The 24,800-nt window shown below is 36.0% G+C and overlaps 1 protein-coding gene across 1 annotated transcript; it reads right to left on the bottom strand.

Moving 5' to 3' along the window:
- Positions 1-20,679: 20,679 nt before the first annotated feature.
- On the bottom strand, positions 20,680-23,661 carry LOC131601311 (auxin efflux carrier component 2-like). The gene is made up of 5 exons (XM_058873097.1): positions 22,055-23,661; positions 21,720-21,972; positions 21,388-21,631; positions 21,234-21,310; positions 20,680-21,148 (listed from the first exon to the last, which is right to left on the bottom strand). Exons 1-5 carry the CDS (start codon positions 23,316-23,318, stop codon positions 21,082-21,084), a joined length of 1,905 nt encoding a protein of 634 aa, XP_058729080.1. The 5' UTR covers positions 23,319-23,661; the 3' UTR covers positions 20,680-21,081.
- Between the last annotated feature and the right edge of the window lie 1,139 nt (positions 23,662-24,800).

Below are 24,800 nucleotides of genomic sequence, written 5' to 3'. Positions count from 1 at the left end.
TTAGGGTTTGAGATTCGATTCTCAACTCCTGCAATTTTACGTTTTATTTAGAAACAAAAAGGCGCCTTAATTTTTTATAGATTTTATGTCGGATATGTTACCTCGGTTTTCTTTAAAACCGAGATAACAATTCTCTAATTTTTATTCTTTTTGAAACCAAAAAGGCGCATTTATTTTTTTAAAGATTTTACGTCGGAACCAAAAAATTGAGTAAATTTATAAGAATTCAAAACAATAAGGCCTTTTCGAATTTTTTATTTTTCCCTATTTGACAATTGTATCTATTTCCTAAAATTGTTCCCTTATTTTTTTTTTGGGTACAAGGGAGGGTCTAAGCCCAAAAAGCAAAAATTACAAAGGAAAGGTCCTAACCATAGAGTCACCATAAGTATCTCTTTCCATAAGATGTAACAACCACGTTGGAGCATTGTTATAGAAAATACTCTCTTCTCTCAACTTCTTACCCTCTTGAGCAAGAAGGTTAGCACAACTATTTGCCTCTCGATATATATGTCGGATTTCCACTTTATGAAAATATAGAAACATCTTACTAATGCTAGCTATCAAGCTTCCCCCATCGATGCTACCATTCCTGCCCCTCTTGACACACTCTATAGCTTTGAGAGAATCAGACTCAATAACAACACTTTGAAATAACAAAATAGTTATACCCAATTTATTGGAGAATAACCTTCTCTTTTAATTACAACACTCTAATGTCTTAGGGAGTTCGTAGTCAAAAGAGGTTTTCCTTGCATGTTATATCCTATATCACAATGACTAAATTAATATGTCCAAAGTAATTATTAATTGAACATTTAAATTAGTCTGAGTTTCAAAAGTTAGGATTCGTAATCATTCTTAACTTAAAATCAATTCATACATTCGTCAACATATAAAATACATTCAACATAACTTCAAATAAATAATACTAGATGTGCAATTTTATAGAATAATACTCTACCATTATATGGTTCAAATAGTTGAAATAAATTCATCTAAAAGGCCTAATTAAATGGAATTTAGATACTCATTATACATTATTCATAGCCAAAAACTTTTTTAAAAAATACATTAAAACCTTGCGGCACCCAAAATCTCCATAAAATTCTCAATTTTAAAAAATTTCCCATTTTTATTTTATAATGGGCAAATCATGTCCAAATCACCCAACAATTCAAAAGCATCGCGCATCAATTTTGTCCAAATCGTGCAACGATCAAGGAAAATAACCCATCAATTTTTCTAGTAGCTTTGGCTCTTTTCTTCTTTTGAATTTTTTTCTTTTTCTCTTATCTTAACAACCTTGATCTTTGTCTTAAATATTGCTAAAATTCACCTTAAACCATTTAATTCTTAACTAAATATTACAAATATAAACACTTGAAACTACTGATAAAATTCCATGATGACAAATGTCACCAAGAAGGAATACTAAAGGCCCTAACAAGGGGAGCGAGATTAATTGAATAAATTACATAATGTTTTTAGAAACTAATATCCTAAGAGGGGGTAAATCTGCGAGAAAAACCTCTATTGGAACAATCTCCACCTCGCTATCAGCCTCGCCAACGGGATTTGTTTCCTTGGGAGAGAGGGCGGTCTTTATCTCTTCTTTGAGAGGCTGGTTGTCTGCATGGTCGTTTTTTTCACTCGACGACCATCCATTACCACCTTGATATAGTCCAGCTCACTGAGTTCAAGATCAGGGTACAGATAATATACTTGCTCCCTCACCTTTTCAAAACCTTGGTTCCTAGAAAGGAGGTCGTCCATGTGTGCCTCCTCAAGATCCACTTTGAGACTGCTTATCTCAAATTCCACCTATGATAAGTTTATTACTCTAAGTCTGAATTTTCTCCTTGAGAGTTTTTTTCTCCTCTAACAGCATATCCTTTTCATATTCGGACCTTTTAGAGGCGATGTTGACCCTAACTAAACCCCACTTGAGAGAAGTTATCTTCTTAATATCATAAGTTAGCATGACCTGACGAAGCTGATAGTCTTCTTCCACCCTTTTGATTTCATCTTTCAAGTCGCCCTCCTTCTTTTACAAAGTGTTGAAATCTTTGAATAAAGTCTGACCCAAGACAACGCTCCTTATTAGGTAAGTGTTGAGAAATTAGAACATCTTTTGAGAACCCAACGACTTCTTCCTCTCTACATCACTAGTGGCTTGAATGAGGTTATATGTGAAGGTCATCCAATCAAAGCCTCTACCCTAACAATGAAACCCTTTTTTTCCAGGAGTGGAAGAAGATCGACCTTTGAAGATCTAGTACCACCCGTTGTTAGGAAAATATAGATCTACCCGAAAAGATTGAATACAGTCCTCTTCAAGGCACATTGAATTATTATTCACGACCTTTTCACAAAAAGAGCTCGAATGAGAAACTGTGACCGCCATGATAGATTTAGTCATACATGAGGAAGAAGACACTAAGTGAGTGTCACTTTCACTAAGCTATTTACTCCATAAACTATCATTGGACGATATTTCATAACTACTAAAGATCTCTAGTCCTACGAAAATCTAACCTACTCTCATCGTACTTTATTTTGAGCTTTACAAGCACCTATTCCACAACTAACATACCTCAGCACCATTTCGGGGATCTATTACCCTTTATGACGAGTCACACTTTCAAATAAACACCATGGAAGAAGAAAGGATTGAGATTGAGAGAATAAGCTTTTACCTGATGACGAGCTTTGGTTAAAGATTAAAAACTAGAAAGAGAGAATGAAATATGGAACTTACTAAAAATATATTGGATGGAGTGAATATATGATAAAAATGGGAAATGAAGAGGTCTATTTTTAGGATTTGAGTGGCAAAAAAATGACAACTGCATTTATGTCTACCATATTAGGGCTATAGGAAGTAGGGATAGATCATGAGTGACTCATATTTACAAGACATTTGTCCATCATCACGGAGTGAAACAACCAAGTGATCAATGAATATTGCCCGACCACAACCCAATACCAGCACATTTTGAGAAATAAAGCAAGCTCTCCAAAAAAGGAGCATCTGTTGAGACATGTTAGACAATCACTACTACAAAAAATACATTTAATCTTAGATGCGAAATGCAATTAACTTTGGGTACAAAAGCAAGGTAACGAAGGACGTCATGAAAAACTGTCACTTCACTCCTCCATTATTAAAAGCCGAAGGGTAAAATTATTTGCACATGGGTTCGATCCTCAACAAAAACTTTTTTATATTTTCAAATGTAGCGTCACATACCTCTCAGTTTATGACCAAAACCGAGGGGGAAAATAAATTATATTGTTTAAAATACTCATTCAATTGGTTGCATAGAATATCAATAAATAAATTTGTTTAAAAACTACATTGTTTACACAAAATATTAAAGTAAAAATATATAACAAATTCTGAATCTGATGCATCGTCATCAATGTCAGTGAAAAACAAATGATGGATCCTTGTTTCATTGAAATCTCGGGGAAGAGAAAATGTTGGGTGCAATATATTCTCTATAACTTTTGCATTCATTTGTTTGTGATATAAAAAAAGGGTTAGAAAAATAAAATAAATACTCAGTTTTATGATTAATGAAAAACACAAACCTTAAACCCAAATTATTATCTGCTCTTGCAATCCATCATAGAGAATTTTACCAAGCGTCTTTACGCTTCAAAATTTTCATGTCAAATGTTTCATTATCAATTTTTGATATTTAGAATATTTTTATAATGGATGTCTTTTAGGTTTCACGCAGACCACTAATGGCCGTGTCTAGAACGTTGATACTCATATAAATGGACGATAAAGATTTGTTTAAGGACGGTAAATATCCTCAATAAACACACTTAAATATCCCCTTAGTTAAAACAAAAATCGAGGTAAAAAGTATTTATTTCCACATACCCCTCAATTTTAGTTGAAAACCGAGGTGAATAAGCTTTCATTTTTTTATTTTTTAAAAAACTACATAGTTTTCACAGAATATTAAAATATCTTGTTTACAAGAAATCCATATTTTGACAAATCTTTGTTCTTATTTTTGGAGAACAAAAAAATCTTTACACTTGTTCTTGGAGAACAACAAATCTTTGCTCTTATCCAGATTTAGTTGCATACCCTTTGTTCCCCCCAGACACTCCATTACTTATTCAACTTCTGATAAGTTATCTGTTCCAAACATGATAATTTTTTCTCCACTTGCAATCTATTCCAGATATCTGTTTCCCAAGTTCTTGAGCATTTCTAGAGTAAATATTTTCAAAGAACTTCTCATCCTTTCTAGGAGCCTTTCTAGGCAGTCTTTTCTAAGACGTTTCATATCCTTTCTAGGAACCTTTCTAGGTAGTCTTTTCTAAGACGTTTCATATCCTTTCTAGGAGCCTTTCTAGGCAGTCTTTTCTAAGACGTTTCTCATCCTTTCTAGGAACCTTTCTAGGTAGTCTTTTCTAAGACGTTTCATATCCTTTCTAGGAGCCTTTCTAGGCAGTCTTTTCTAAGACGTTTCTCATCCTTTCTATGAGCCTTTCTAGGTAGTCTTTTTTAAGACGTTTCATATCCTATCTAGGTAGTCTTTTCTAAGACGTTTCATATCCTTTCTAGGAGCCTTTCTAGGCAGTTTTTTCTAAGACGTTTCTCATCCTTTCTAGGAGCCTTTCTAGGTAGTCTTGTTTAAGACGTTTCATATCCTTTCTAGGAGCCTTTCTAGGTTAGTCTTGTTTAAGACATATCTCAACCTCTTTAGGTAATATTCTTCAAATATTCATCCAATCTTTTCTAAGACATATCTTGCACTTTCAAGGAGCTTTTTCGTCAGTTTTCTCTAAGATAATTCTTCCCGAGCTTTGTCTAAAGCCTAATCTTGTTTACATCAGTTTTCTATCCTTTGTTTGAACCTATTCATGTAGTTTCCTCTAAAACGTCTCTTATCACGACCTTCTTTAAAGCCAATGATCTACCCTTTCCAGGAACCTCTCAAGATAGTCTTCTGTAAGACATTACTTCATTTTGATGAATCTCTCCTTCAGACACAGTCAATGCATATGATCCAGTCTGAAAAGCATCTTGCTTTAGACAAACATCTTGCTTTAGACAAACATCTTGTCAAACATATGGGTGGCATATTTAAGCCCATCTCCAATATTACTCCCTGCAACAGCAAGCGCAAATTTCTGGGTATTCTAGTGTTCAATCTTCTTCCACCTTCAGATCACGATTGGCGAGTGCGTCAATCTACCTCTTCAGGTTTAAGAAGATGGAACAGGGGCAGCTGTCATACCCCAAAATTTGCCCACACTTTTTAGTGACAAAAACTTTCGAAATTATTTTTAAAAAATTGGGTTTTATAAAAATCTTGGATTCATTTACATTGACATCCGGAATTTTATAAATATTCAATTTAAAGTCTATTTTAAAATATAATAATTTACTATTAAGTTGTTATATTTTAATAAATAGAAAAATGTTGACCAATGCCTCACATACTTTCAATTGGCTTTTTATTTCAAATAAATAACATAGCTCAGTTGGTTTGGAAGTAAGGTTTGCAACCTAAAGGTCACGGGTTCAATTCCCGCTTGGTGCATTTCCATCTTTTTAAAACTATTTTTGATCGTGCATTTCCATCTTTTTAAAACTATTTTTGATCTATTTTACACCTGGACGTACCTGGACACAAGTATGTCCAGATTCTTAATCTTGGTCATCAAGGAAGGTCCATGGGCCTCTGGGTTGGATCTTTTCCTTTTTAGGATTATTTTGACCTAATTTTCAACCTATAAAAAGGCACCTCTCCACCATCTTTTTTCATCAACAATCATCTGACAATTCTTTTACTTTCTCACTTACACATTCTCTCACAAATTTATAAAGTTTTTTCTATACATTTTTCAAAACCTCTTTTCTTTTTTTTGGCCAATGATGACACCTGAGGCCACCATTTGTTTCAAATGATTTTAAAATGTTTTGGCCGATGATTTCATACGAGGCCCCTTATCTCTTTTATTTGTTTTTTGGTTCTAATTGTTAACCACATGATGATATGATCTGATGGTTGTGTTTTAAAATTATATATTTTTACCAACCATTAACCCACGTATGATAACACAGCCACACCTAACAACTTTATACTCTTGTACACTAAAGTCATCCAATCAAAATCCCACTTTATCGATTTTTCAGCCATATCCATAAACCATTGACACTACTCCGAACTCATCTCAAACTTTTCATTCCTCAGGTTACAGTGATGCAAAGATTTCAAACTTAAATCTGATATCCTTCATCAATCTTTCACCAAAGAAATAACAACCTTAGCCTTTTATAAACCATTACCATCATCATTAATCTCATTCACAACACTAAATCAAAATAACATTAAGTTTTATTCTAACGATTCAACCATAATCAACATAATCACATCATTAGTGATCTCATACAATTCATGCTAACAATAAAATTCAAGCTGTAAATTTTTATGCAGGTTCAAAACATAACAGTAGCAACGGTAGTGCGAAAGATTGAATTAGAGCAGAAAAGAAGTAACAACGGTTTTGATAAATGTTCTGTACTGTTCTTCAATTTCCTTTTACAGGTTAAAGAGAAAACATAGAAGATGCAAGAACAATGAGGCTTCAGCAATTCACCAGATCGCATGACTTCACACTCAGCCGCACCATCTACACAGACGCAGTGTCGATCGAAACATAACGAAACATTAATACATCGACCTCACCGTCCTCTCTGACCACCTGCGCCAACGACGGATCCGACTCAATGCACCAACAACTTCATCGCAATCGACGAGCCAATCTGAACCCGAGCAACAATTGGTCTGAAACCGATCTTCATCACATCGCACAACACCTAACGCACCTGAAACAAATCACCGAGTCTGAATCCATAGTAAATTGCTCTCCGATCGGTAACTTTTCGAATCACTTTTTAGTTCGTAGTTGATGCTCGTATCGTGTTTGTTTCTCTGCGTTGTGTGGTTGTTGTTGTTTGTTTTTGCATAGTACAAGAGGAAACTCAAGTCCCCGACGGAAACACGAATTCCCTCCGACGTGATGCAAGCGAGGTCCTCCATCACAGCAACGCATCACACTCTCCGATTGGGAACTCCATCAACATCGACGGTCCCATCGGACACCATATTCTCGCCGGATGCCAACATCGGCCGCGTCACAATACACGACAGCCACGTAAGATTTCCGATCCATATATCTTTTGATGATTTTATTGTTGATTTGCATTTTTGAATCGTAGGATGTAAGGCTTGAATGTTTGATTTCTATTGTTGATACACTGATGGCTTGATTGGGTATTCTGATTTGGTTGAGTTTTCAGGATTGTTGTTATTTGTGTTGAAACTAAATAAGAAAAGAGGAAGGTTGAGCTGAGTGTGAGGAAGAGTAGAATAGAGAGTGTTGTTCGTGAGACATAGTGTATTTTAGAGAGGAAGATTTTGTAAGAATGAACCGAGTGGGATGTTGAAGGGAGGCGGACTCCAATTTCAGCCTTAGGGTTTCATTCTCTTGGTATTGGTCCAGGGGCCTTAAGCCCAACGTTTTACCTTTACACCCCCTGTTAAATTCACTTACTCTTGGTCTTTAACCAATGGGCCCATCGATTTTCTTAGCGTACACCCCTTTTGTTGCGCATAACACCCTTCCTGGAATAAGTTTATTGGTGATTTGGTCTTTCTCTTCAGCCCAGCGGCCAAAACACTACTTGAACCCCCATTTACTGTATCCATTTAATTGTTTTGTTTGTCTACTTTGTTGTTTTATTTTGTTCTTTTTGTATATATATATATATATATATATCAAAAAACATAAAAAATATTAGAATTAGGTTTGATCAGTCTTTATTTTATTTCTTATTAAAAATACCAACAAATACTTGTTTAAATTTTTGACGTGCTTATTTCTAAATTTTCTTTAATTAATTTCGATAAATATTTGTTTGTGAGTTTCTTTACTCTTTCTTATGCATCATTATATATGTACGTACTAACTTTTGTTTGTTTTTGCGAGGTATCATTATTTTGAGACTCTTGAACTATTTCATGGACATTTATAATTTGTTCATTTTTGTACATATTTTTGTCGCTTTCATTTTCATTTGGGTCTGTAATAATTCCTTAGTATAATCCCTAGTTGGCAACTTGTAAATCCCTCATCCCGAAGCCTTGTAATAGTTAGGACTCAATATATATCTGCGTGTGTTAGTAATTTAGGGAGTGAAAAGACTTCAAATTTCAATCATTAACTCACTAACTCAAGATTAAATACTCGAATCTAACACACTCGCACACAGACTGTTTTTTTTACCTTTTCAAACAAAACAAACGAGCTAAGCAAAGTAAGAGCCCGTAGATAACTACGGATGAAAATGGTGCTTACATCTTCCCTTTTCATAACTTACCCCCCGAGCCCGTTTTCTTTTCAAAAGGTCTTTTTTCTGTACTTTTTACCTTTCCTAACATTGGGCAAAATAAAAGTCGGTGGCGACTCTTGCTCACTGCAACATTGGTTGCTTACAAAAAATAAAAGTCAGTTCGCCGTGTTACAGAATTGGCGACTCTGCTGGGGATTCTTTAAGAGGGGTTTACCTTAGGGCTTAGTTCATTATAAATATTTTTAATTGTTTGTTTGTTTGCTTTACTTTTAAGGGTATTGCTTGGGTATATTACTGTGTGAAAGATCCTACACCCGGATCTAGTGTACCGTAGGTATGTGGCAATAGACCAAGGAGACTGTACGACATGTATCGATATGGTTGATCTGGTGGCCACCGTTAGTGCGACGCTTTGGTTTGTCCTGATGGCCCTTGAAAGTGATCGAGGAGACATTTGGCTGCCGTGTGGTGTCATTAAGCACTAATTCGCCCTTAGAACCTTAGTTGAACTTGACTTTGGCCTATAGGAAGTAGCGAGATGGCTGGCTTTGGATTCGTGACTGAAGCCGGTTGATACTCGATGCTACACTCATTGAGATTGGACTCTAGGGATGCTTTTGGCTGGCCGATCGAGTGCCATGTTGAGACAATGCCTGCGAGAAAGATCAGGGATATGAGCACCATAGAACCCGGTTACTATTCTAGTACAGGTTGAACCAACTAAACTTCAGTGGGGAGGGTACTTACCTATGGACTCCACACAAGACTTTAAACTTAAGGACACTTGTGTGACTTGTTTGTATTCATTATCTAACCACTTGATTTCCTCGCAGGATTAGTTTGAGCTATTTGTAGGACTTACTCGTCCTCATCACCTTGTACTTATGTGACTTGTTTGTATTCATTATCTAACCGTTTGGTTTCCTTGCAAGATGTGTTTATACCCTAACCGTTCGGTTTCCTTGCAGGATTTGTTTATACTCTAACCGTTTGGTTTCCTCGCTGGTTTTTTTTATACCCTAACCGTTTCGTTTCCTTGCAGGATTTGTGTGTACGCTAACATCTTGAATTCCTTGCAGAATTTGTGTATATGCTAACAACTTGAACTCTTTGTAGGACTTACTCGTCCTCGTCACCTAACTAACCTTTTTCAAGGATCTCAAGTATTTAGAGCGCGCAATTCCAGGTGCCATCATCAAGAGTCAGATTCCTAATAAGGGGCAAGAGGATTTATTTTCCTTTAGCCATATGCCTTTAAACTCTAAGGTACCGTACCCCGAATCAGAGGCTATGACCCACTGGATATGGTGACCTTGATTCTTTTAGAAGGACATTCAAAGACGAAGTCAAAGCTCTTCAGACAAAGCTGCAACCAAATTCATTTTTAATGTTGCAGAGATCCTTGAAAATATTGCATATGCATTTACATACATATCATTGCATAACAGGTTTTTAGACAACGAGTTTCTCATCTTCTTCCTCAAATCCCTAAAGCTGGATACTCACAATTCATGTGTGGCTTCATCAGAATCCTCTCCCTAGAAGTAATCTACAGGTTCAGATACGAATGCTTGGTTTGGTTTCCACTGTGGGGCACTTGGTAAGTTGATCGATAATTGCCAGCCAGTCCGAGACAAGGTTCAAGACTTGATTGATGCAAAGGCTATCATATTCACACCTGCAGGCCAGATTTGATGTTCTCCTTTAACTCAACGAACTTTTTGAAGCAATGAGTCCATACGGAGAAAATCTCCTCAACGTTGACAATCTTTATACCATCATGCATGTTCATGCGTAGTCTTTCCTGTTTTGATTCAATACTGTTTATATGCAATGCTTGTTTGTTTTTGAACTATGATAATGATGCATTGAATATGTTTGTCGTGAAAAATTCTTCACTCTCGCCATAATATGTTTTTCTTTGCTTGTGATACCAAATTCCCGGTGATAAAGTATGATAACTCCGAAGGGAGAATGACGAACACATAATACTCATAATCTCAAATGGTTTGCTTTCGAGTGAAACCCTGTTGATGATGTACAGGCAATGTTTCAAATCCCTAAATACTGGAGATATAAGGAAGTTAATCCCTTGTTCAACCCCTTTGAGCCTTGAAGTAGGAGTTTCTTTTCTATACGAAAAACCCTCACATTTAACCCAGGGGAAGGGTAGTGTTCAGTTAATTTGATCGAGCGTTCAAAAATCTTCAGGAGTGCACATCTAAGGATACAACAATGGTTATCCTTCAAAAGGTTGAGGACAGTAAAAAACAAAATGGTTATCTCTCGCAATAGAAGGTCAAAATATGACGATACAACAACGGTTATCCCTCGTCGACCAAGAAATGAGGTAGTCAAAATCTTTACAACGAATCGAAGACGTCCCAGGATCATACGACTTGTTCAAAAAAAAAGAATCGAAAAAAAAAGAGAAAAAAAAAACCTGCTAAGTCAACAACTTGAAAACAAGTGACTTAGGCAAAAATTAGGGCATCCCGCTGGACACCAAAATCGTAATTCAAAAGAATTTGTCCAGGCAAAAGTTAGGGAAACAAAAAGATCCTCAACAAAAGGGAAAAGTCGTGTGACTATAAATTCAAGATCGTGTGATCAGACACCAAAGAATATAAAATGTAAGTGACTGCCATGTCCAAACATCTCATCGATTCCTCAATCGTCTCAAACTCCTTATGAAGGATGAATGCTCGCATCGAGTTAACTGAACTTAGGTTGGAGAACATCACGAAGGGGGTGGGCACCAATAAAATTTTGAGCCTATATATCTTTTTTTCTAAAACCAAAAACATGGCCACGTTACAACCCTCAAAAGTCCTAATTGAAGCAGGGTTAATTCGGAAGCATACTGTAAAGAGAATACGGTAAACCGACTCCTAGGAGTTTTGCTAAAAACGTTTGAGTTGGTATCACACCACCTTTCACAAAAAATCGATGTTTCGACGTCCTTTCAAAAAAATTCTTCTTTTAAACTTCAAGACAATCATGAACTTTGCATTAGAATTATATTTCTCATAATAAACATTCTTTGCATATGAACAAGTACTTGACACTAGGAAAGCTTCCATCATGAACTGCAGATGAAAAAGTTTAATCCTCTCAAGGGAGAAATTGTCTTCAAAACTCCATTGAGTTCGAGCATGAACATCTCAAAATATGATTACCCTCAGGGGTACAAAAGCGGTTGAAATACTCCATCGAGTAAGCATTCAGATATCTGGGGCAATCAGGCCAAGATTCAAAGGATCTCTCAAAACTGCTGAACAACCAGGAGCCTTCACCCAAGCACAGTTGAAATTACCTTCAACCCTGATTAACCAGGGGCATGATTCCTAAGTTCATAATACACGGGCATGTTGCTTATGATAGCACGAATCTTAGAAAGTCCCCCCGACAGATAAAGCTGCAGAGACGTCTCGTACGCCTGACTCAGTCAGTCAAAAGCTTGTATATACAAAGGGCATGAAATGTTATTATCTCATTCATCTGGGGCAATCAAGTCAAGATTCAGAGAATCTCTCGAAGGCACTAAACAGTCAGAGAGGCAAGCCTATCACTTGGGGCATGTTGCATTAGTCACAAATATCAGCAAAAGCTATTTAGCTACTAGCAGCAAGATCAGTATCTCCTTCGAAGTTCTAATTCCAGTAATCTCAAGAATCAAGTATACCAGGTTACCGACTCCAGGGGAAGATAGACTTCCCCATGCAAATGGCCACATATGGTTAAGAAAATGTTTTCCAACAGCAAGTGACATGGGGGCAATAAAAATTGAAATCTCAAGGGATCTTACCCACAAAGTTGTTTTCACAACAATATCCCCACAGAGTAATCATCGAGGAGTTATCTTCAAGTAATCTCTTCCCAACAGAGACTTGACTCCCCAACACTACAGGCTCTCCGATACAATCTTCTTCTCCAACAAGGTTTATTTAAACTCACTGCTCCCAATAAAGTTGGCACTCACAGTGGAAGCTTGGTCAGTTATCCATTTCTCTTATCCCTAGTCAGGGCACATCAGGATCAAATCACTCAAGCTACTTTCATCCCCAAGCGGTAATAAAAATCCCCAGCTGGATATCCTCGAACAGAAGATAGGAATTCTCAACACAATCACCTTGTCATCATCTCCAGCAGCATACAGAGATTTATTTTCTCAACCAGCAATTGCTATACAAAGTTACCAATATGCATCGACTATATAGTCCATCCATGCATCATTCACAATACATACATAACATACAACATTCTCGTTTATTTCGAGAACCTCATTCACATTACATACATAACATACAACATTCTCGTTTACTTCGAGAACCTCATTACACAATACATGCATCATGACAGTGCATAAAACTAATTTTTTCCTTTTCAGGTCATTTCCTAATCAAAAGAACATTATCATCCTAATACGGTGCAAAGATGATCTTATCAACGATTTAATTTTGATACTCATTCCAGACACAGATACAATCTCGATGCTTAACTCCGGATTATTCTTCAAAGATAATTCAGAAACAATCAAAGAACTTTTCATCCTTTCTAGGAGCCTTTCTAGGCAGTCTTTTCTAAGACGTTTCATATCCTTTCTAGGAACCTTTCTAGGTAGTCTTTTCTAAGACGTTTCATATCCTTTCTAGGAGCCTTTCTAGGCAGTCTTTTCTAAGACGTTTCTCATCCTTTCTAGGAACCTTTCTAGGTAGTCTTTTCTAAGACGTTTCATATCCTTTCTAGGAGCCTTTCTAGGCAGTCTTTTCTAAGACATTTCTCATCCTTTCTAGGAGCCTTTCTAGGTAGTCTTTTTTAAGACGTTTCATATCCTTTCTAGGTAGTCTTTTCTAAGACGTTTCATATCCTTTCTAGGAGCCTTTCTAGGCAGTTTTTTCTAAGACGTTTCTCATCCTTTCTAGGAGCCTTTCTAGGTAGTCTTGTTTAAGACGTTTCATATCCTTTCTAGGAGCCTTTCTAGGTTAGTCTTGTTTAAGACATATCTCAACCTCTTTAGGTAATATTCTTCAAATATTCATCCAATCTTTTCTAAGACATATCTTGCACTTTCAAGGAGCTTTTTCGTCAGTTTTCTCTAAGATAATTCTTCCCGAGCTTTGTCTAAAGCCTAATCTTGTTTACATCAGTTTTCTATCCTTTGTTTGAACCTATTCAGGTAGTTTCCTCTAAAACGTCTCTTATCACGACCTTCTTTAAAGCCAATGATCTACCCTTTCCAGGAACCTCTCAAGATAGTCTTCTGTAAGACATTACTTCATTTTGATGAATCTCTCCTTCAGACACAGTCAATGCATATGATCCAGTCTGAAAAGCATCTTGCTTTAGACAAACATCTTGCTTTAGACAAACATCTTGTCAAACATCTGGGTGGCATCTTTAAGCCCATCTCCAATATTACTCCCTGCAACAGCAAGCGCAAATTTCTGGGTATTCTAGTGTTCAATCTTCTTCCACCTTCAGATCACGATTGGCGAGTGCGTCAATCTACCTCTTCAGGTTTAAGAAGATGGAACAGGGGCAGCTGTCCTACCCCAAAATTTGCCCACACTTTTTAGTGACAAAAACTTTCGAAATTATTTTTAAAAAATTGGGTTTTATAAAAATCTTGGATTCATTTACATTGACATTCGGAATTTTATAAATATTCAATTTAAAGTCTATTTTAAAATATAATAATTTACTATTAAGTTGTTATATTTTAATAAATAGAAAAATGTTGACCAATGCCTCACATACTTTCAATTGGCTTTTTATTCCAAATAAATAACATAGCTCAGTTGGTTTGGAAGTAAGGCTTGCAACTAAAAGGTCACGGGTTCAATTCCCGCTTGGTGCATTTCCATCTTTTTAAAACTATTTTTGATCGTGCATTTCCATCTTTTTAAAACTATTTTTGATCTATTTTACACCTGGACGTACCTGGACACAAGTATGTCCAGATTCTTAATCTTGGTCATCAAGGAAGGTCCATGGGCCTCTGGGTTGGATCTTTTCCTTTTTAGGATTATTTTGACCTAATTTTCAACCTATAAAAAGGCACCTCTCCACCATCTTTTTTCATCAACAATCATCTGACAATTCTTTTACTTTCTCACTTACACATTCTCTCACAAATTTATAAAGTTTTTTCTATACATTTTTCAAAACCTCTTTTCTTTTTTTTGGCCAATGATGACACCTGAGGCCACCATTTGTTTCAAATGATTTTAAAATGTTTTGGCCGATGATTTCATACGAGGCCCCTTATCTCTTTTATTTGTTTTTTGGTTCTAATTGTTAACCACATGATGATATGATCTGATGGTTGTGTTTTAAAATTATATATTTTAACCAACCATTAACCCACGTATGATAACACAGCCACACCTAACAACTTTATACTCTTGTACACTAAAGTCATCCAATCAAAATCCCACTTTATCGATTTTTCAGCCATATCCATAAACCATTGACACTACTCCGAACTCATCTCAAACTTTTCATTCCTCAGGTTACAGTGATGCAAAGATTTCAAACTTAAATCTGATATCCTTCATCAATCTTTCACCAAAGAAATAACAACCTTAGCCTTTTATAAACCATTACCATCATCATTAATCTCATTCACAACACTAAATCAAAATAACATTAAGTTTTATTCTAACGATTCAACCATAATCAACATAATCACATCATTAGTGATCTCATACAATTCATGCTAACAATAAAATTCAAGCTGTAAATTTTTATGCAGGTTCAAAACATAACAGTAGCAACGGTAGTGCGAAAGATTGAATTAGAGCAGAAAAGAAGTAACAACGGTTTTGATAAATGTTCTGTACTGTTCTTCAATTTCCTTTTACAGGTTAAAGAGAAAACATAGAAGATGCAAGAACAATGAGGCTTCAGCAATTCACCAGATCGCATGACTTCACACTCAGCCGCACCATCTACACAGACGCAGTGTCGATCGAAACATAACGAAACATTAATACATCGACCTCACCGTCCTCTCTGACCACCTGCGCCAACGACGGATCCGACTCAATGCACCAACAACTTCATCGCAATCGACGAGCCAATCTGAACCCGAGCAACAATTGGTCTGAAACCGATCTTCATCACATCGCACAACACCTAACGCACCTGAAACAAATCACCGAGTCTGAATCCATAGTAAATTGCTCTCCGATCGGTAACTTTTCGAATCACTTTTTAGTTCGTAGTTGATGCTCGTATCGTGTTTGTTTCTCTGCGTTGTGTGGTTGTTGTTGTTTGTTTTTGCATAGTACAAGAGGAAACTCAAGTCCCCGACGGAAACACGAATTCCCTCCGACGTGATGCAAGCGAGGTCCTCCATCACAGCAACGCATCACACTCTCCGATTGGGAACTCCATCAACATCGACGGTCCCATCGGACACCATATTCTCGCCGGATGCCAACATCGGCCGCGTCACAATACACGACAGCCACGTAAGATTTCCGATCCATATATCTTTTGATGATTTTATTGTTGATTTGCATTTTTGAATCGTAGGATGTAAGGCTTGAATGTTTGATTTCTATTGTTGATACACTGATGGCTTGATTGGGTATTCTGATTTGGTTGAGTTTTCAGGATTGTTGTTATTTGTGTTGAAACTAAATAAGAAAAGAGGAAGGTTGAGCTGAGTGTGAGGAAGAGTAGAATAGAGAGTGTTGTTCGTGAGACATAGTGTATTTTAGAAAGGAAGATTTTGTAAGAATGAACCGAGTGGGATGTTGAAGGGAGGCGGACTCCAATTTCAGCCTTAGGGTTTCATTCTCTTGGTATTGGTCCAGGGGCCTTAAGCCCAACGTTTTACCTTTACACCCCCTGTTAAATTCACTTACTCTTGGTCTTTAACCAATGGGCCCATCGATTTTCTTAGCGTACACCCCTTTTGTTGCGCATAACACCCTTCCTGGAATAAGTTTATTGGTGATTTGGTCTTTCTCTTCAGCCCAGCGGCCAAAACACTACTTGAACCCCCATTTACTGTATCCATTTAATTGTTTTGTTTGTCTACTTTGTTGTTTTATTTTGTTCTTTTTGTATATATATATATATATATATATATATATATATATATATATATATATATATATCAAAAAACATAAAAAATATTAGAATTAGGTTTGATCAGTCTTTATTTTATTTCTTATTAAAAATACCAACAAATACTTGTTTAAATTTTTGACGTGCTTATTTCTAAATTTTCTTTAATTAATTTCGATAAATATTTGTTTGTGAGTTTCTTTACTCTTTCTTATGCATCATTATATATATACGTACTAACTTTTGTTTGTTTTTGCGAGGTATCATTATTTTGAGACTCTTGAACTATTTCATGGACATTTATAATTTGTTCATTTTTGTACATATTTTTGTCGCTTTCATTTTCATTTGGGTCTGTAATAATTCCTTAGTATAATCCCTAGTTGGCAACTTGTAAATCCCTCATCCCGAAGCCTTGTAATAGTTAGGACTCAATATATATCTGCGTGTGTTAGTAATTTAGGGAGTGAAAAGACTTCAAATTTCAATCATTAACTCACTAACTCAAGATTAAATACTCGAATCTAACACACTCGCACACAGACTGTTTTTTTACCTTTTCAAACAAAACAAACGAGCTAAGCAAACTAAGAGCCCGTAGATAACTACGGATGAAAATGGTGCTTACACCTTCCCTTTTCATAACTTACCCCCCGAGCCCGTTTTCTTTTCAAAAGGTCTTTTTTCTGTACTTTTTACCTTTCCTAACATTGGACAAAATAAAAGTCGGTGGCGACTCTTGCTCACTGCAACATTGGTTGCTTACAAAAAATAAAAGTCAGTTCGCCGTGTTACAACGACTCATGCTTGATGAACTGTGTTCATGTCTGATTTCTTGGTATGTCTTAGGAAAGAACTCCACCCTTACATGATCGACGCTTGAGGGGATGTGTACATGTCCAATATCTTGGGCCAGGTTCTGAAGCGGTCATGAGTCAACCCGAATCCAATGAATACTGCCCCAATTAATGATCCACCCAAAAGAACATGGTCGAGTTAATATAGCTAATGGGTTAGGTTGGTTATTTCGGTCCAAGTCTAGCGTAGTTTAACATTTGATTGAGAAATGATTGGGAACCCATTTATTATTGGCGAGGGATATCATGATTCAGGATTGGGAATAATCAAGCCTTATTTCCAATTAACATTAAGATGTCATATCAATATGGAGCAATCACAATAAATTACCTCTAATGATCTTTTGAGTAATGCAGGTCATACCTGCTATATAAGGAGAAGAACGTAATTACCAACCACACTCCATCTTGCGGGGACGTGTTAGATAAGGATTGCACATACAATAAACTCAATGTCAAAATCAACAAATATTTCTCTCTGGATAAACCTTTGCATTGATCGAATGTGTTAAATATGTTTGGATCTCAACCCCAAAAGCTAGCTCGAGAGGTGAGAATGCCCTCACATATTTATACACCCAACAGTCTGGGAACCTAAGCAATGTGGGACTTAAAAAAACTCTAACAAACAGAAATACCAACTTCAACACTCACCCTCACGCCTAGCATGTAAGCCTGAGTCAAATGCCCACATTGCAGTCCTTAACCCGACTCTGGTAGGCGTATATGCCTGGGTCAAATGCACACATTGCAGTCCTTAACCCGACTTTGGTAGGCGTGTAGGCCTGGGTCAAATGCTCATTGTTATGTGCAAGTGTGTGTGGTTAAAGTCCCATATTGCCTATGAATGAGTGGAATGTTGGATTTATAAGAGAGATGACTCATTTACCTAACACCTTAAGGTTTTGGGTTGAGATGTGGTGTCTCCCTCTCTTGTGATCCTGGAGCATTGGTCCCGTTGATGCTCCCGAGTCTCTCGGACTCCCCACCAGAATGTTTATCATATTTTTATTGAGTTACTATTTGAATTTATTTTGCCAATTATTAGTCATAAGGATTGAAAACCAACTGATTCATTCTCTCACACCAACCACAAGTCTTCATTCAAAGGGAACAGACATATCTGATTTCTTAGTCATTGTTTATCCATGGCCTGATTCACAATTTATCAAAAAAATATTAGAAAAAGAGAGAGATTGATTCCCACATGAACACTCACAAGCCAACAAGAGATGCATTTCCCAAGTATGCCAGAGCCAGCTAGCTCATGCTGATGCATTATGTCCATTCCAGTGTTTACATAAACTGTTCAAACTCTTATTTTATTAAACAAATGTCTGAAAGATACAAGAAACTGAGACAGCATTCATGTGCAAATGCTACCAATCCCAATCTCTTATCCTAATAATTTCTGTAATAAAAAACAGACAAGACACTCTTTTTGACTTCCACGTGATCATATCCAACATGCTAATTAATCTCACAGTTCTTTTAATCTAACAATTATCCGGTGCTTAATATATCAATCTTGATGAAATCATAAGGAACCTAAGCACATGTTATGTTCCTGATCTAATCTCATTAGTTTGATTTCCTAAATTCATGAGTATCTACTAGGGATTACTATATGGTTTAATCAGTTTGTTATGTTGACATGGGTTAAAGAGGTGTTACATTTCCAAGAAATTTCTTTGGTCAACCATTGTGTGAGTATCATGTAATGCTCAAATTTAAGCCTATCTTATTAGCTGTCTTTTTCAATCAATGTTAAACAAAAGGGTGGAATATTTGGGTTTCCGTAAAGGGGACTTCCTTACCATAAACTTTAATAACAAGAAAACTTTGTGTATATACATGTAAAAACATCAAGTATGTATAAGTAGCCAATTTCTACTTTTCCATGTTTACATTCACATATGCTACCAACTATTTGAAATTATAAATAGAGGAAATTAGCCATTGGTGAAAATCAATTGGACCATATTTTTATAGTTATTAGTGGTTAGGGTTGGAAATCAAGTCAACTTAGACCTAGTTCAAAATTCAACTATTACCTTGTTAAATTTAGTTCATGAGTAAAATATAAAATGACTATTGAATTCATGATCTAAACTTAGTTGTTTGCGAACGTGAAACTAATGTTTGAAATTGTTCAGATAGGAATGATTTTGAATATTTGGAATTATGCGTTTTACCCTTATATACCAAAAGTAGTTAAAATTGTTTAAGTATAACATGATGTATTGTGCGGACGAACGTCAGATGGAATAAGACGGTGATTGACGTGTTGGAGGGTGGATTTGCCTGCTTAAAGGCTTGGGAGCATTTCCTTTCCAAGTATAACAGGTAGATGAAGAGGTGGGTGCGATAATTCGCCTTAGTGAGGCTATTGTGTGGATCTGAAGAATGGAAAGTCTAGAATGTTCCCTGTCCGACTCTTAGAGTAGAATTTTATTGTGTAGGTCTAGAAGGAGACACCACCAGAATTGGACCGTCTTCGGGAGGAGGAGGAGGAGGTATAAGAGATGGAGCGATAGTAGCTTCAGCGATTGCAACAACTTGTTGTTCAACGACGGATCGAGTGACTTTGGATGTCACCATGCTTGATGAATCTAATGATAGATTTATTGGAGGAGTAGATTAGAACTTCAAGGCAAAAGATCATTGGAGCTTCAAGAAAAAGAATTTTGGATCTTTGGCTAAGAGACGTTTTTTCCTGAAAACTAGCGGAAATTAGAAGTTGATTCCCACATATGGTGCTACTAATCGGATAGGAATTAGAAATGAAAGGTGAGATAGCGAAGTTGTGTCTTACTCCTGTGGTTTGTACTTCTGATGTAGTGGAGAGAGGGCTAACCTGTATGATTATCACTCTAATACCAAAGTCAATGTGAGAAATCAGAAGTAACGTATGAGTGAGAATGACTTTAAATAAAATAAATATCGCGTTTTATTCTTATATAGCAAGAGTGGTTGATGACTGCTTGCTTATGATGCGGCATGCTATCCGGACAATGGTTAGATGTGATCAGACAGTTGTTAATATGTTGGAGGGCAAAATTGCCTACTTATGAACTTGAGGTTCGATCTTGAACCTTTCATGATGAGTCTAGTAAACGGCCCATAACAGAAATCAACTTAATTAACTTGAACTAGTTATAAGTGAATCAAGCTGCAGGTAATAGTAAAACTAAATGGAGTGACTTGATAATAAGACACAACTCCTTGAAACTTTTAGGAATGCAATTTTTGGAGCATCGTAAACATCTAAGCCAATAATAGCATAGTAACATGAATTAGCACGTTTGTTCCAATTGGAGCCGTTTATCATCTGTGGTCACATCACATGGCTAAAGACAATCATTTTTAAGTATTTATTTTAATAAATATTGAACAAGATCCCATGCAATTGGATAGTAGCCAAACTATTTTGAAAAAGAAAGTTGAACAATAAGTAACTTTCAGAACTTTCTTTAATACTAACTTTGGTTTATTAATCATTTACCGTTTGAGTAGCTAAAATCCAATACTATAAGTCACATTCAAAACTGTTTTTAATATTAACTGACCTAAAAGAGTAAAAATTAAAAGCAAGTTGCTACATTGATCAGCTAAAAATGTGGAACCAAATAAAAATGAATATATATTTAGCATTCTGCTATACTGTATATCATGAATTTCACATTCCTTCTCTAATAAAATTCAATATCACCTAACAATTAATAATACATTTCCTCCCAAAATAATAGACTATACTCCAAGAATCACATAGTAGAGTATTGTTATAGGCAATGCAATCAACATTCCAAATATAACCCTGCATAAATACCAAATTCTCTTTTAGCATTTTCATTTGATAGGGATATAAATGGAAAAAGACATTAAAAAAAAATGAGACTCACGCAGTACTGAGTATATCTGGATGAAGATTGTATTCTTTGGCAAACACAAATGGAACAATACCTTGTGGAAGAGCAGCCTGCAAAAATTAAACATTATTATGTTAATAATTAAGGACATTTTGATTAATTGATGATAAAATGAGTTTAACTTGACCTGAACAATTGCAACATGTAAGAGAGCTCCGCGGATACCAACAGTGATTGAGGTTGCCGCGATCACAGCTGGTCCGGTTAAGAACCTAACCGCCATAGAAAATGTTGCAACTCTTTTACCACATGCAATCAGCTTAGGCTGTAATGCCATGAACAAACCTAAACTAAACATAGCCATTCCAAGTCCAGCATCTGATAGTATCGAGATTGAACCTTTTACAATCGACGGCATTTCAATGTGCCACCTGCAATGATCATTCACAACATAAAAAACCTTCAACATTTTTAATAATTCAACTGTTATTACAATAGTTTAGAAGATATTTTTGGTACCTAAATGATATAAGAGACCAAACAAGGCCTATAAGACTTGAATAGGTATTTGGATTTCTGATGAGTTTTCTCCAAACCATGATGAGAATGAGCCTTGTCATGACACTTGCTGGTGGCATCTGTTTGTTTTTGTTTACATTCTCTCCTTCAAAGTCCATTTTCTTATGCTGGCTTATATATGGAGACTTTGTTCCTTCATCAAGTTCAATATCCCTTTCTCTAGGACTCATGTTCTCAATCAATTCATTAACACCTGCATTTCAAATTCCCATAACCAGTGTTAAAAATAATCAACAAAACATAATGAATTTGATGTATGGCATTGTTTTTAGTACCTTTTGATGAAACAGTGTTTCCATGTGGAACATATTTTGAAGGATCAATGGCTCCAAAATCAGTAGAGGCAGGTCTATTAACTGCATGTTTAAGATTCCCTTCAGAAACAGGTGAAGTACTTGAACTCCAAACAAACATGTGTAACTCTTTGTTGTTAGGTCCATTACCATTACCATTACCATTTCCATTTCCATTTCCATTTCCACCACCAATGCTATCTTTCTTCTTTCTTCCAGTACTTGTAGAACCATAAAGCATTGGATTCGGAGGAGGGTAAGAACCATTATTGATATTAAACAACTCACCACTCATACTTCTAGCTCCTCTCTTCTTATTCATCTTCAGCGTCTCGTCTTCGAAATTCGAAGTCCTTGGCGTCGCTCCTTTCGATGATTGCATAGAATAAACATCACCGTTACTCTGAAAACTATTTGTGTAACCGTGTTTCGGACTCGGCGCTTTACTTTGAAACATTGCATAGAAATCAGTTTGGTTAAAACTAGAAGCTCTTGGCGTTGGTTCTCTTGAGGATTGAACCGAATATATCTCAACACCGGTCAGATTCGAAGCTCGTGGCGTCATGTTGTGTAAATGAGATTTGTTGAAAGATCCAGATACCATAGAGTTAGTAGTTGATCTTCTCACAACAACATGAAGTTTACCATCTTCACCTATCTCAGCATCGGTTTGAAGCGGTTCTCTACCGTTGAGCGAAACAACATCAGAATCAACTTTGAATGAAGTTATAGAGGCTGCAGTTTCAGGAAACTGTTCTGTGATAAGAAGTTTAGCAGCTCTATATTCAAACAAGAAAAGCATGAGAGTATACCAAATAACACTTTGTAGAACAACAATTTGCACCATGAGATTTCCTGAGAAATCACCATACATAGCTGTTAAAAGAGGGATTCCCATAACAAGTGTGTTGGGAAGAGTTGAAAGTGAGAAAAGTGTAATAGTCCAATCAAGACTATCTTGGTTTTTTGTGAACATGTTCCATAGGAAAAGAGCAGCAAGAATAACTACTTTTTGAAGTGAATCTGCTAATATGAAATGGTAATTCATAGCATACGGATCATTGGAAGATATGAAATGGAAAGATAGTAACGGAACTGCGAAAACCGCCACGAAACGGTTTATACCAGAACATTGATCTGGTGTGAAGATTTTCCACCAACGAACTGAACCATATGCTAATATCATAGCAACATATAACGGTACAATCGCGGAGAAAACATCGTACATATCCTTACCGGTAATCATGGTTGTAGATAGATCACGGTAGATTAGAAACACAAAAAGAAAGTTTGTGAAATGTTGAAATATGTATTGTTAGAAGTTGATACCTTAATGAGATTTATAAAGGAGATATGTATAGTTTAAAGGTGAAAGTTTGCAATAAAGATTGAAGTTCAAATGTAAAAAGGAGAAGGTTGGATTTTCTATGAATAATATTTGATTATAAGGCTAAGTAGGTGCCATTGTAAACGTTGATGCACATGTAAATTGGGAAGTATTCAGTGATCTGCGGTAGCAGCAAATATAATTTTATAAACTATTATGCCGGTGTGGAAAATGAGCAGTAGATTGGTCATGACCACGTAGGAAGTTCTTCTGCGCGTGTGGTAGATGTCTTTGGTGAGCGGGTATATGTAACGATAATACTTCAACATTTAAGTCTCTAAAATGAGAGACTTGCAAGTGTATGAATAAATTATCCTTAGACATGTGAAGCACCGGTACTCCATTTTAAGTAAAGTAGCAATACTACGTACTAGTACTGGTACGCGTATGGTACACACCCGGTTTGTTAAGGGGGGAGAAGTTTTAATATGAATAACATGTTTGATATGTTTCATGCTATTATGGTATAGTGCAATGTGGCTTCAAGGGTATCCACAATATTTTAAGGTTATGATGTTTGTCAATATAATTGTTAGTAATTGGGTCTCCTCACCTTTAGATTTTTGCATATATCTTAGAATTGAGCATATTTTTATTAAAATGTATTTTGCATGTATAAATCAAATATTTGACCAATAGTCAATGCAAAATGATTCAAGTAAAAAAAATACAACTTGAATCAAGAAACTCATGCAAAGATTACTCAATTCAGGCAAAATAGTGACTTAAGTCATGAACATTTTTATTTCTCAAAGTTTTTGTTTTGGATTCATGACTCGAGTTAGATAAATGCATGACTCGAATCATGAGCATGATATGAAAAATGGATTTTTCCTATGTAATCGTGACTCGAGTCTAATATTCTCTTGACTCGAATCATGATTGTTTAGATTCAAGTTAGAAAAGTACTTGACTCGATTCATGGACTAGTCATTAGCAAGTCATGACTCGAATCAAATTCGTAAAATCTGGGTTTTTTTATCTTGGTTCAAGTCATTCCTTTACTTGAATCAAATCAAACGGTCATTTTTACTCAGTTTAGTTCATTTCTCTGGTTCATATATAAACTAAATTTTTTATTTCTAGCTCATAACTTGCAAAATTTTGTGCATAGCTTGCAAAGAGAATTTTGAATACCCATTCAAAAAAATTAAAAACACAACTCTCTCTATTCAAAAATTAAGAAATTTTTTCTTGTGTTGAATTCGTAAGTTCTTGAACAAGTATATGTGATATTCTTTTTGAAAATCATTATCTTCTATCTCTAGCTAAAAGCCCGTTGTGTGTGTTTTGATTTTGATTTCAACTCTTGGAGAAAGTGTGAAGATCGAGGTTCATTAG

Source organism: Vicia villosa, linkage group LG1 (assembly GCF_029867415.1).
Source record: "Vicia villosa cultivar HV-30 ecotype Madison, WI linkage group LG1, Vvil1.0, whole genome shotgun sequence".
In the NCBI taxonomy this organism is placed as follows: domain Eukaryota; kingdom Viridiplantae; phylum Streptophyta; class Magnoliopsida; order Fabales; family Fabaceae; genus Vicia; species Vicia villosa.
Note: the sequence above shows the minus strand (reverse complement) of the source record. Positions and strands in the feature narration are given on the sequence as shown.

Excerpts from the sequence above, each read along its gene's own strand:
- LOC131601311 (XM_058873097.1), bottom strand. The coding sequence starts at position 23,318 with ATGATTACCGGTAAGGATATGTACGATGTTTTCTCCGCGATTGTACCG. Across the intron at positions 21,632-21,719 it reads TGGTCTCTTATATCATTTAG|GTGGCACATTGAAATGCCGT; the intron begins GTACCAAAAATA and ends TGATCATTGCAG. Across the intron at positions 21,311-21,387 it reads TACATGTTGCAATTGTTCAG|GCTGCTCTTCCACAAGGTAT; the intron begins GTCAAGTTAAAC and ends TAATTTTTGCAG.